We start from the raw sequence: 12,694 nt of genomic DNA, 5'->3' as shown, positions 1-12,694 counted from the left end.
GCCTGCAATCAGTGTCCTTCTGTCTCTCACTTTGGGGTTTCGGTCTCTGTGTGTTGCACTCTTGGAGACTTTCTAGATTATGACCCACTTTATGTCTGTTCCTGAGAAAATTATTTCTGAGTCTTTTTAGGGAGAGTCCTAAACTTACTTTTGCTTCTAGGAAAAGCCCTAAACTCACTTCTGCTATATCTGGCCACTATTTGGAAGACTCCTTGTGCCCTAGAGATTGTGATAAGCTCAGATAAGCAAAAGCTAGGAAATTGTAAATGAGACCATGACTCCAGGAATCTTCTTTGGGTATCTGCTCCAAGCAAACTCACACAGTATAACTGGTAAAGGGTAAATAGAAATAATTGAAAATCTTACTGGCTAGAAGAATTAGTAACAGATTCTAGGTCTCCTTTTATAATATGCTTAGAGCTCACTGAAAATGCAGTTTAAAGATAAGGGGTCATAAAAGGCATACCCCTGGAGGAATAGACCTCACTAAATTGAAAGACTTACTAAAATAAACTTTTTGTGCTTTATAGCATAGATGATGAGGTAAGATAAAAGAAGTTAGGTTTCAGTATTTGTTGTTCATAAAAATAATATTTTCTGTTTGTCTGGGGTGCTTTAAAACTGCAAATGCTGCCAGCCTAAAGGTGGGATGTCACACAATAAATGTATTTGCTTTGACAGAGACCTTCTTTAGAGTCTTTGAATTGGAGTCAATAATAAAATAAAAATAATAAATATAAATATATTTATAAATAAAATAAATAAATAATAAAAATAAAATCTGTTCCATTTGTGCTTTCTAATTGTGACTGAACTTGTAACCCCAGATATGTAAATGAAAAAAATCAAACACATATCCATAGACAAAAAGGATATAATCTGTACCTCTTGGATAATCATTAGTCTGTCTTTGTTTTGTGAAACCTGTATAAGAGGTGAACTGACTGCTAGTCAGAGTTGCAAGATTCCTATGACCACCACGCCTGACTCACTCCTCCCTTACTGACTCCTTTTCTCCTCTTGTGGACCATCCCATCAACAGGCTGGGGAAGGGACCCAGCACATGAGGAACTCCAAGACTTCTTTCCTACTGGGCTCTGTGGCTGGCACCCTCTGTTCTTGCCTCTCCCAGTATGTTTTACAAAGCATATCTGAATTAACTACAAATATTTTTCTTTTAGTCTTAATCTTGGTACCGTCCTCCATTTGAAGCATGTATTCAGCAAGTATTGACTGGAGTTCTAGTATAAGTCCTGGCTCACATGTGTGAACTGATTTACAACTTATTGATTGACCATGAGATGGGCATGAGGTGCTAATGTCAAGAGATTAAATTCCTTGGCAGTCAACTGGTATCTTTTATGTTCAACTCCTGGCATTTGGAAGGGATTGAGAAGGGGCCAATTGCACATAAGAACCACAGAGAAGAGAGAGAATTTGAAGATGTATTAATTTTACAGACAACATTACAGTTTCAGAGAACTGTGAAATCTGATTCAGGAGACACACACACCTACAAGGTCAAGTTCTAAGGCGTCCATTGTTTCTACTGTGCCTCATACTATCTCTGAGAAATTTTTTCATTCAATGTATTAATATAATAATGTGTGGAATACCAAGACTGGTAACAGAAATAACAGGTATGGACCTGTGCTGGAATTTATTTTTATTGCTTTTCTGTTGTTCTACTTAAGTATGATTTAATGCAACAAAAGCTGCAATGATAATTTAGTACTTACAGGATAACGATGGATTTCCTTTCGTACTTTAACTTCAAGAAGCGAAGCCTGGTCACTGCACAGAGTTGCTGCCACCAGAGAGCCATGCCCCCTCTTATCTCACTTTTCTCATTAAGTAAAGAGACAAGTTGTTCCACATCAGCAAGTCTCCCTGAGGCCCTTGCCCCTCCATCTTCTGTCACACCATTATCTACAAAACAAAAGCAAGAAATCTCTAATGAGTGGTTAAATTTTTCTCTGAAAGCATTCTTTTGATCCAGAGTTTTTTTAAAGTTCTCTTACAAGATAAAAATGGGTCAATACAACCTTGACAGTTGACACTAGTTCAAATGATGTTTCTCTGAAAGAGTACTGTGGAATAGAACAGCACAGAGAATGTTCATCATCAGATCAAATAACAGCAGAGCTGACCTACAAGAACTAAACCAGCCTTTTCCCATTTATATCAAGTTACAGAGCAGAGAAAAGTGTAAGTTGCTTAAGGAGAATCTCTTGGAATAATCATTGCAGAGGGCACAAAGTAGCTTGTTGGGTAACAAAATGTTCTAAGTTGTGCTTTACATACTTGTTTCCAGGCAACTGATGATGAACTCAACAGACAAAAAGCAGCAGATAAACTATTCACGTTATATAAATTATGACTCGATAACTAGATACTAACATTGATCCACAAAACTCAACAGTTTCTTTAACAAACTACCACGATAATAAGAGAACCCACAGGTGTCTTTTGGGGGCAGGTTGTTTTTGTTGTTATAAGGTAAGCATACAAGAGTTAAATGCATTTTGTGTGCACTGAAATATTAGAAATATACTTTAAAATTTGCAGGTCTTTCTGAAGAAGGGCCTTACATTGTAATACATGTTGGCCTTGAGCTCAGGATGCTCCTGACTCAGTCTCCCAAGAGCTAAGGTTATAGGTGTGTACAACCACGCCCAGGTAAAGTTGCTCTGTGAACAAACTTATCGGCTCTGCAGTGAGACACAGCACTCTTTGAACAAATGGCTGGAGCTAAAGTGTGTCACAAAAGAGAATGGAAGGTGCAGATGAGTGACTGCCAATAGGCTGTCTACATGGCAGTTAACACCAGGTGACACCCATGGTTCGGACAGAGAGACACATGGTATCCTTCCTACAGGCTTCTGCCCATAAGAAACTCAGCAGCCAAAGAGATTGAGTATTGGAGTAATCATCTCAAATAGTCATCAGGGAAATAACACTGAATGTACTTAATTTCTGGAAGAACTCAAAACCATTGTTGAATGTGATAGATATGAAATGATCAGGAGGGAGTGGCCCTGAGTGCCCATAGAGTTCCAACAGAAGTAGCCTCTCCTTGCTCTGCTGTGTTGACTCCCAACTTGTTTTCAAGAAAGCCTAGGGTGGATTTTAGTTAAGAAAAATCAAAGGATAATTATCCTTAAAAATTCTTTTCCTTCAACTATATTCTCTTTATATAACTGTATATATTTAACTATATTCCTATAACTATATAGTTATAACTATAATTATAGTGACTTTAATTTTAATGTCTTCAGTGTCCTTTATTAGAAATTTATTTGTATTGAAGCTGGAGAAATGGCTTAGTAGTTGTATGTAGTTACTATTCTTCCAAAGGTCCTAATTTTGTCTTCTAGTACTCAATGTTGATGGCTCAAAACTGTCTAAAACTCCAGATCTAGGGGATCCAATGCTTCTGGCCTCCATAGACACACACACACACACACACACACACACACACACACACACACACAATTGAAAAAATACTTTTAAAAGAAATGTATTGCTACATGTCATGTAATATATGTCTAGATTTTAAATGTATCATTTAAAAAATAGAAGTTTCATAGAAAGTATTTGAGGGACACAGTGTAGAGAAAGTAGTACCCATAGACACTTGAACAATTCTTGGATGGGATCTAATAGAACATCCCAGGTGAGTCACATCTATGACAGAGATGACAACTGGCGGCAATAGATCTCATTTGTACAGATTTCTGAAGAAGAAGGAGGAGGAGGAGGAGGAGGAGGAGGAGGAGGAGGAGGAGGAGGAGGAGGAGGAGAACAACCGTCATGACTGTTGAAAAATGGACACACAGGATGATGACTTCTGTTCCTTTTACCTACCTGACTGGTTGATTGCTGATTTTCCTTCCAGTTTCAGAAAGACCTCAGTCAGTGTTGTTATAGAAACACCATAGTTCTCAATTCCCAGGTCTGGGCATCTCTCGAGATCCCTATAAAGATCTAAGGAACACTTTTTAAAATATGGTCATCAGAGAAATTCAAATTAAAACTACTGTGACATCCCTCCTCATCCAAGTCAGAAAGGAGGTCACAAAAAAGGGAGTGTGCTAGAGAGGGGTGCATGCATACTACAATTTGAATGCAGTCAGAGGACAATTTTTGGAAGATTCTTCCCTTCAACCTTGTGGGTTTCAGGAAGTAAAATACAGTCACCCTGGTTTGGTCACAAGTGCCTTTACTAAGTCATCTCTCTGACCCTAGCTCCGTCCATTTTCCTGAAGTCTTCATATTTTTTTTTGTGGTGGCTGAATAAGAAGAATTCTATTGTGTGCAGGCACCACATTTTCTTTATCAATTCATCAGTTGATAGAAATCTAGGTTTATTCCATTTTGCTATCTATTGTGAACATGAGACAATGAACATAAATATATAGATATGTCTATAATGGGAGATAGAGGCCTCTGAGTGTATATACCTAGGAGCAGTCATTTGGTAGTTCTATTGGGTTTGGTTTGTTTGTTTGTTTGTTAGCTTCTTGAAAAATCTTTGCATTTCCATAGTTGCTAAACCAACTCATCAGCAGTGAATAGGAGTGCAAGTTCCATTGCTTCTCGGCCTTTTGGCTAAGATCAAGTGTAGGAGTGCAAGTTCCCCCATATCCTCTCCTCCTCCTCCTCCTCCTCCTCCTCCTCCTCCTCCTCCTCCTCCTCCTCTTCCTCCTCTTCTTCTCTCCCAAAATATTCAGCTCCACCTTCCCCTCTTTCTCTGCCCAATTGCCCTTATTTATAATTAGGGTGAGAAGAAGGTTTACAGGGAATCACCTGTGTGCTGACCATTCCTTGTTCCCAGCCCCTCACAGGAGAATACACATCAAATACAACTAGCCCCAGAGCTATCTGCAACATAACATTTGTGAATTACCTTTGCCCTCTGCTCCCAAAGTTTCCTGTCTCTAAGGTGTGACACTCATTGCATCAAGCTTTTATTATTACTATGAGAATTCTGAAGGATGCTTCATTTCAAATGCTTAGTTCTATACTTCGTGCACAGCAATTATTATTATAATAATTGCTCATTATTATTGTGGATTTCATGTTATAGGTCATGGCTAATGAAGTACCTGGAAACTTGTTTGTTCTTTCCAGGGGTAATATGTAGCTCAGTTTCCCTTCGCTTTCTGCCGACAACGTGGAATCAGGGATGTGCTGTTTGACGAGTGATGTTATTCTTTCATGCACACACGCTTCGCTCAGCTGCAAGCTGATATTCAAAAATTGAAATAGGTTATTTGAAAATAGTCTCTGACATCCAAAACTAACCAGGAAAAAGCATTTATGAATTTGATGTAAAAAAAAAAGTCATGCAAACTTGAAATAAAGAGATAAATCAGTCAATGAAAATATGCTACTTACAAACTAGGACGTTAGATAAGAGATGAGATGGTATTACTATTCTAAGTTAATGATAGTAATGATGTTAAATACAATCCTTTTGGGTTTGGGAAAGCTGTAGGACTTAAAATAATGAAATAGTGGAGACATTTAGCTACATCTATGCTTGGTTTTCTCATATTTCTCTATATTATGCCAGACATCTTCTATTCCACTCTTCCCCACCCTTTTACCCTTTACCTCTTCATACACGCACACAGGAATGCACACATGTGCATATGTACACACACATACTTTTACACATATGAACTTTATAAGAATATACATTTTTATGAAATCTTTGAAATTTTCATACATGTATACAATGCCGATTATATTCACCCTGCTCATTGCTCCTAACTCCTCCCTATCCCTGTGTCTCCCTCCTCTCTTGCAATGATTCCAGCCAGCACCGCCTTTTTCTCCAGCCCAGTTCGTCTACCCCTACCTTCTGCTAGAAAGCCTACCTTAAGTGATAACCAATCCCCCATTTCTTCTTCAGAAACAAGGAAGAGCCAGCACACTTCAGCTTCCCCTTGGAGATGAACACTTTCCTATCTGAGGATAGGAAAGAGGAAAAACGAGTGATGGAGGATACCATTTATTTTAGAGAAATATGAGGCATAATGAACCTCAAAGGAGTTTATACAACTTTAAAAGTAGGATGAGATTATGGTTCAAAAAACCCCCCAACATCATCTTTGATGAGTATATAGATTATTCGTGTGTCAGATAACTCAAGAGAATGAACGTTTTTGACGAAGGTAAACATTAACATGTATTCTAGTTGGCTGTGCACAGATCTTTCAAGTTGATTTATTCAATTATTCAATTCAACTTAATGACATTTACCTTGTGGTTAGTGAGCTTCCTAAGAAGGACATTGTGTCACCACAATGCTATAAACATGAAGGTATATAGACACCTCAAAATATTGTCAGAAAGAGCTCGCGGTTCTAAATCATAGCCTCTAATGGGACAAAGGCAGCAGCAAAGGCAATAATTTGAGATTTTCAGACCTAAGTCCTCATCCTGATGCTTAAGGAAGCCAGCCATTACCAGCCAGGATGTCAGCCTCATCCATGAACTGCGTGCTGAAGAGGACCACACGGTCGGCTTTTCTCTCCTTCAGGAGATTCCACACCCGGTGCCTTGAAAAGGGGTCCAGCCCAGCGGTGGGCTCATCCAGTAGGAAAATCTAGAGGAGAAACCAAAGGAAATAACTTTCACAAACTACAGGAGCAGAGAACACAGAGGCTAGGTATATCTTTAGTTTACTGCTCTGCTATATGGATCCCCCACCACCACCACCACCGTGTGATATCCATCAAAGTGCCATTTCTGGATGAGGAAGTTGTTTGATTCTAGATTGAATTTATCAGTGAATCTGGTCTGGCGTACCTGAGGGTCTCCTAAAATGGCGATTCCAAACGTCAGCTTTCTCTTCTGCCCACCACTTAGGTTTTGAACGAGAATATCCTGAATATTTTTCATCTCCAATTCCAGCAAAACTCTTTGTACCTACCCATACACCAAAAGAACATTCAAGCCATAACTGAAACGTCCTTATGCATGACACAGTAAAGCATATTGGCTTGTGATCAGCAGAGTTATCTGTTTGGGTTTCATATGACTTTATGCTTACTTGACATACGACTTGGGGGAAGTCATTTATCTTTTCATAATTCAATCTCATTTGAACATGAAGAAATTCCATTACTTATCTAAGATTTGTTAAGAGGAAAGGAATATATTTAGTGATCTAGGACAATATTACAGTTTACATGTGTTTGTTATTCCCATAGTTTTGCAGCCAACCTCAATATATTTATATGCAAGTGATTTAATGCAACCAAAATCCAAGTAAAACGGATTTAGTGTTTTTACTAAAGATTTAAACTTTTATGTTAGTTTAACACATCATGTACCTCGTTATCCACTTCATGTGCTTGAATCCCTTTTATTTCAGCAAATAGCCTAAGATTTTCTCTTACAGTGAGGAAGTCAAAATGTACATTGCATTGTGGACAAACTCCAGTAAGCTTGCTGATACTTTCCAAGTCAGTCATTTCTGAGAGTTTGTTATTATGGATAGTGACCCAACCTATAAATAAGGGTTTCAAAAGACATTATCAAGATAACATGGCATCCTTAATGTAACTTTAAAAAAAACCTGTTACCAAATGAAATTAGATATGTGATTTTATCTTACTCTGCAATCATCTTTTCCAAATTTCAGTTTGGTATTTTGATCTCACCTGTATTTGAGAATATGGTACATTCTACATTTATCATCAAGGAATGATGTCAACCTCTCTGCCCCCTTGGCTATGCATGCAACTTGCTTTGAACAATGGAATATGAGCCAATGACATAGGAGTATACAGAAACATTGTTTTACATTGACATTGCTTCTGTCTTGCAGCTCAAAGTCCTTAGAACTTTAGCCCTAGAAATTTCCCAGAAAGAGGGATGAGAGAAAGTGAGAGTGAAAGAGAGAAGAGAGAGAGAAAAGAGAGGAGAGGAAGAGAGGAAAGGGGAGAGGGGAGGGGAAAGGGGAGAAGGAGAGAGGGAGGGGAGAGGGAGAGGGGGAAGGGGAGAAAGAGAAAGGAGAGAGAGAAAAGAGAGGAGAGAGGAGAGAGTAGGACACAAGAGGGAGTGAAGAGAGGGAGAGGAAGTGAGAGGGAAAGGGAGAGGGAGAGATGGAAAGGTAGAGGTGGAGAGGGAAAGGGAGAGTGAGAGAAGAGAGAGAGAAAGAGAGGAGAGAGGGGGAGACAAGAGAGAGAAGAGAGAGGGAGAGAGAGAGAGAGAGAGAGAGAGACAGAGACAGAGACAGAGACAGAGACAGAGACAGAGAGACAGAGACAGAGAGAGAGAGAGGAGAAATAGCCCAACTAAAGTCTCAGACATGTAGGTAAAGCCATTCTAGACCATAAGCTACAGTCAAAACAGTGGGATTGAGAGACATTTCCAGTCATATTTTAAAAGTTGCTGGTTTTCAAGGTTACTTTATCTATACAGAAAAGTGTGATCAATATCTATTGAAACTGTTAATTCTATAAAATTTTGAGTACTCTAAAATACTAAAATTCTGTACATTTCAGTTAATGTCATATACATTTTATAAAAGAATAATATAGATTACATGTCAAGGGCTGTGAGTTTAATTATCTCTGTCTAATACTTAATGCTCAGATATCTAACGAAAGCACAGATGATTCATTTGCCAACTTAAGGGCAAGTCTCTGTCTCTGTCTCTTACCTTTGGTGGGAACACACAACCCACTAAGGACATTTAACAGTGTTGATTTCCCAGCTCCACTGTGACCAAGGATTGCAGTAATCTGGCCTTTATATGCATCCAGCGTCAGATCTGGAAGGAAAACAGCATAAAGGTATAAAATCACAAATGTATGTTTAATTCAGGGCTTATAAAGTGCCTATGCATTTATAGTGTGACTAAAATGTATGAAAGTACACATTCATTCACTTATTAAATCAAAATTAATACTCAAAATTACACAGAATGGCAATGTTTAGTGGAGTTGTCAGGGGTTGGGAGACAGGAGATTCAACATCCTCACTCACAGTCTAGAATTGCTCACTGAGAGAAAAGCTAAGTGACTAAAACCCAATATTTTTCTATCTTAGTTACTTACCTTTCAAAGCTTCTGTGCGCTTAGACTTTTGTATGTAGTCTTTTGTAAGATTTCTGATCCTGAGAAAGAGAGCAAGAGATAAAATGTTTACGGAGCAATGGTTTTCTTTATTTTCTAATGCTGAGTCTGGCTGAAATCTTTAGGTGAATTTGGGTTGCCAGGATATGCGAGAGAGCACGTGAGCTTCACTTAGCCATGGGTAGACAGCAATGGTACTTTGGCCAGTGTTTTTAAAGACTGGCCAGTGCCTGAGCTCACCTGGAGGAAAGGCTGCTTCCTTTGGTGTGGGCCTAGGCTTGGACACTGTTCAAGCCGCTGTGAGCATTTTTGCTGAGCTGAACCATTTGTAGTGATGCGGTAAGCTAGACAATGATACAACCCGGACAGCTACCATAGCAAGGCGGAGTCAGGAACATAGCATTTTACAGATGTTAGAAAAAACATCTGCATGAAGTCCAGAAGCTTTTCAGGTCAGCCAGGCAGTATCGAAGGGCAAGAAGAAGAAATGTCATAAAGAATATAAGAGGTGCCAGCCATCACTGGGCTCTAACCATTAAATAGCCAACAAATAAAGTTATTTCTTAAAACGCTGCTTTCTGGTTCTGAAAAGAGGAACACTAACAGTATATACATTGCAGTTAATTTGAAGACTAACAAAGTGTTTCATGTTGCATGTTGAAGAAGTGGTCCGTGAAAAGTATTGGATGCTAGTCATTATACAATGAAGATTATGGCTAATAAGAGGGGTATAAACATTAATAATTTTAAGTAATGCTAAACACTAAATTCTATACATTGCAATTTCAAATCGTGTTATCTCTGGAAACATAGCCATGCAATCTCTCTGGTTATATCATATTCAGGTAAATATACATTTGGGTTTTTTGTTTGTTTGTTTATTTGTTTGTTTTGTTCCAGACTCTCTTTTCTAAAAACAACTCAGGGTCCATGTACAATTGTTAAAATAGATTTTCTGCAGCTTTTTCTCCCAGTAGATGGTAATCAACACATAGACAACTAGGCATTGCGCATAGTGAGAGATTTTGGATCAATCAACCCTAAAGGAGATGCTTTTATCAAATTTCTCCTCTCAAGCAAAGATCTGGGACCTACGAGGAAGAGGGTGCAGCAAGACTGAAAGAGCCAGGCATGGTGATAAGTCCAAAGAAAAGAATTATTAAAATCATTATTATTATTAAATAAAATTATTAAAATTATTCCAAAGAAACAGCATCTTCTAGACCAGTGGTTCTCAACCTGTGGTCATGATCCCATGTATGAGATATCCTGAATATCAGATATTTACATTACAATTCATAACAGTAACAAAATGATACCTAAAAAGTAACAACAAAATAATTTTATAGTTGGGGGTCACCACAACATAAAGAACTATATTAATACAACAGGGCTGATGCACACAGGAATACCCAGAGAATGTGACAGAATGAATGCACAAGCCCTGCACAGGTTCAAACATGACAAAACCCCAGCATGGAGAAGTGGACATGGGATCCCATTCTAACCAAGAAGCTATTTGCAACTGATATGTGCTGGAGAGGGAAAATCGGTTTTCTCCCATGGAGTACCTGAATATCTCAACCACACTCTAGGGCAGGCCAACCAAAAAAAATGACTATGATAGGTTCTTTGTGTGGGGGGGGAGGCATTGTTTCATTTTGTCTTGTTTTTGACATTTTTTGTCTTGTTAGTTTTTGTTTGGTTGGTTTGATTTTATGATGGGGTGGTGGATGCAGAGAAAGAACGTGGAGCCTGAAGTTAGGTAGGTAGAGAGGTTGTCAGGATCTGGGAAGAGCTGGGGACAGGGGGAAATGACAAAACACATCCCGAAAATAAAAATACTTTAAATAGAAAAAAGTAAAAAACAGATTTTTCACTTCCATTTAAACACTAATGTCCTATTCTTTCTCCTCACTTTTTGTTCATTGAGATACCAGAGAGGAAACAAGAGAGACTAGTAGACGGAAAACCCAAACCAAACCAAAACCAAAAAAAAAGAAAAAGAAAAAAAAACCCAGTGTCTTAATATGATTTTCTCTGCCTGAGGTTTAAAATTATCTAAAGGCAGGCCAAGTGGGATATCTATGGGGCAGGCTCCATGTTAGAAATTGAAAGTTATGATTTGAAATTGGAAATCCCAACACTTTCGGCTGCCCAGGTTCACCGAACAAAGAAGAGCAGGAGACAGAAAGAATGTGAAAGATGGAAGACAGAGAGGGGTGCTAGGAAGTTCTATTCCTGCTCATGGCATGGTTGTCACAAGCCTGCATTGCTGTGACTATCTGCACAAGATCAAACAAGTAAGAATTACACCGTGGGTGGAGGATGGATTCATGAGAGACACTCCTACTTGGGGAGCCATTGGGAGTTGAAGGTTGTTCAGAGAGAGTCATTTTTCCTTGGAGGTGAGACCACTGATAACTTACCCATACTGCAGTGGGTAGTCTCACAATATACATGGGAGGCAAATAGGCAGCATTAATTGGACTCAATGGGATATAATTACTTTTGAATGAAGAGAATTTGAAATTGGGAAAAGGACATGCTGGAGGGAAGCAGGCAGAGTTGGAAGTGGCTAGTGGGGTGCTAGATGATTAAAATATACTGTGTATGTGTATAAGCTTCTCAAAGAATAAACAAAAACTATTATTTAAAAGAGTTATGTGGGCAGTGAGTGGGATGTAAAGTGAATAAGTAAAAAAAAAGAGTTAAATTAAATTAAAAAATAAATTAAGAATTGCAAAGATAAAGGCCTTAAGGATTTCTTCTTTAACTGAACTATATGCAACTAGTACTGCAGGAAACAGGAATTTTATTGTAACGCAGAATGCATGATTGAGAGCCATATTGATTTGATTTTCTCTTCTTCTCTAGGCTTTTATTTTTCTCTTCCCCTTTTCTTTGGTCTTCTTTATAGAAAAGACAAATGCATAAAATAAGGAATATTCAGGTGAGTGAGAGAAAATAGGCAAAGGGGTGATGCCCTGAACTGAAAACAAAAGATAAGGAGAAAAGAAGAGAGAAGAGAAGCAACAAGGGACAGGCAGAGAGGCCTTTTGCTTGAGTTATGGCTTCTATTGTCTTAAGTCCTAAGTTTGGCACTAAAAGCAGCATGCTATAGTTTTTAAAACAATAAAGGACAATAAATTACAGGCCATGTAGATGAGGTTAGGTCAGAGCCCTGTGAAGGACTCAATAGAAGGTCTGCGTGGGTTAAACACTTGTCTGGAGCAAGCTTTAGGCTGAGGATAGCACAACCCCACACCCAACCTTCATCCGCACTACATCTGATCTCACCTGATGGCTTCCTTCCCATGGAATTCTGTAGACACAGGTTCAAAAGAGTCATCAGAAAACTCATAGTCTGTCTCATCGTCAAGGGCAATCTGATCCGCTGGATTTTGTCCTGACCAAAATGAGGACTTCAGGAAAAACAAGGGTGGGTGTCGACGTCCATAGTCATCTGTTTAACCAGTGCAATTGAACATTGGATCAGCCACTGCTCTAAGCCCCTCTCTACCTCTAAACAGGAATACTTGCTTACACATGTGCATACACACACACACACACACACACATGCGGCACAAATTCATTTC

The 12,694-nt window shown here is 38.8% G+C and overlaps 1 protein-coding gene across 3 annotated transcripts in view; it reads right to left on the bottom strand.

Annotated features, from left to right (window-relative positions):
• The window catches only part of LOC127693648 (ABC-type organic anion transporter ABCA8A), a 76,200-nt gene that overhangs the window by 41,403 nt on the left and 22,103 nt on the right, over window positions 1-12,694 (bottom strand). For 2 of the 3 annotated variants that reach the window (XM_052194657.1, XM_052194659.1), the window contains exons 10-19: window positions 12,396-12,561; window positions 9,078-9,136; window positions 8,681-8,791; window positions 7,347-7,522; window positions 6,820-6,939; window positions 6,478-6,616; window positions 5,886-5,976; window positions 5,109-5,248; window positions 3,868-3,987; window positions 1,740-1,929 (exon numbers count right to left, since the gene is read on the bottom strand). In XM_052194657.1, coding sequence (XP_052050617.1) covers window positions 1,740-1,929; window positions 3,868-3,987; window positions 5,109-5,248; window positions 5,886-5,976; window positions 6,478-6,616; window positions 6,820-6,939; window positions 7,347-7,522; window positions 8,681-8,791; window positions 9,078-9,136; window positions 12,396-12,561 — 1,312 coding nt within the window. The remainder of the gene's footprint in view (window positions 1-1,739; window positions 1,930-3,867; window positions 3,988-5,108; window positions 5,249-5,885; window positions 5,977-6,477; window positions 6,617-6,819; window positions 6,940-7,346; window positions 7,523-8,680; window positions 8,792-9,077; window positions 9,137-12,395; window positions 12,562-12,694) is intronic. The other variant, XM_052194658.1, reaches the window with a different exon arrangement.

The sequence above is a fragment of the Apodemus sylvaticus genome, chromosome 10, assembly GCF_947179515.1.
Source record: "Apodemus sylvaticus chromosome 10, mApoSyl1.1, whole genome shotgun sequence".
Taxonomy (NCBI): Eukaryota; Metazoa; Chordata; class Mammalia; order Rodentia; family Muridae; genus Apodemus; species Apodemus sylvaticus.
The sequence above is the reverse complement of the archived record's forward strand: the minus strand, read 5'-3'. Positions and strand labels throughout refer to the sequence as shown.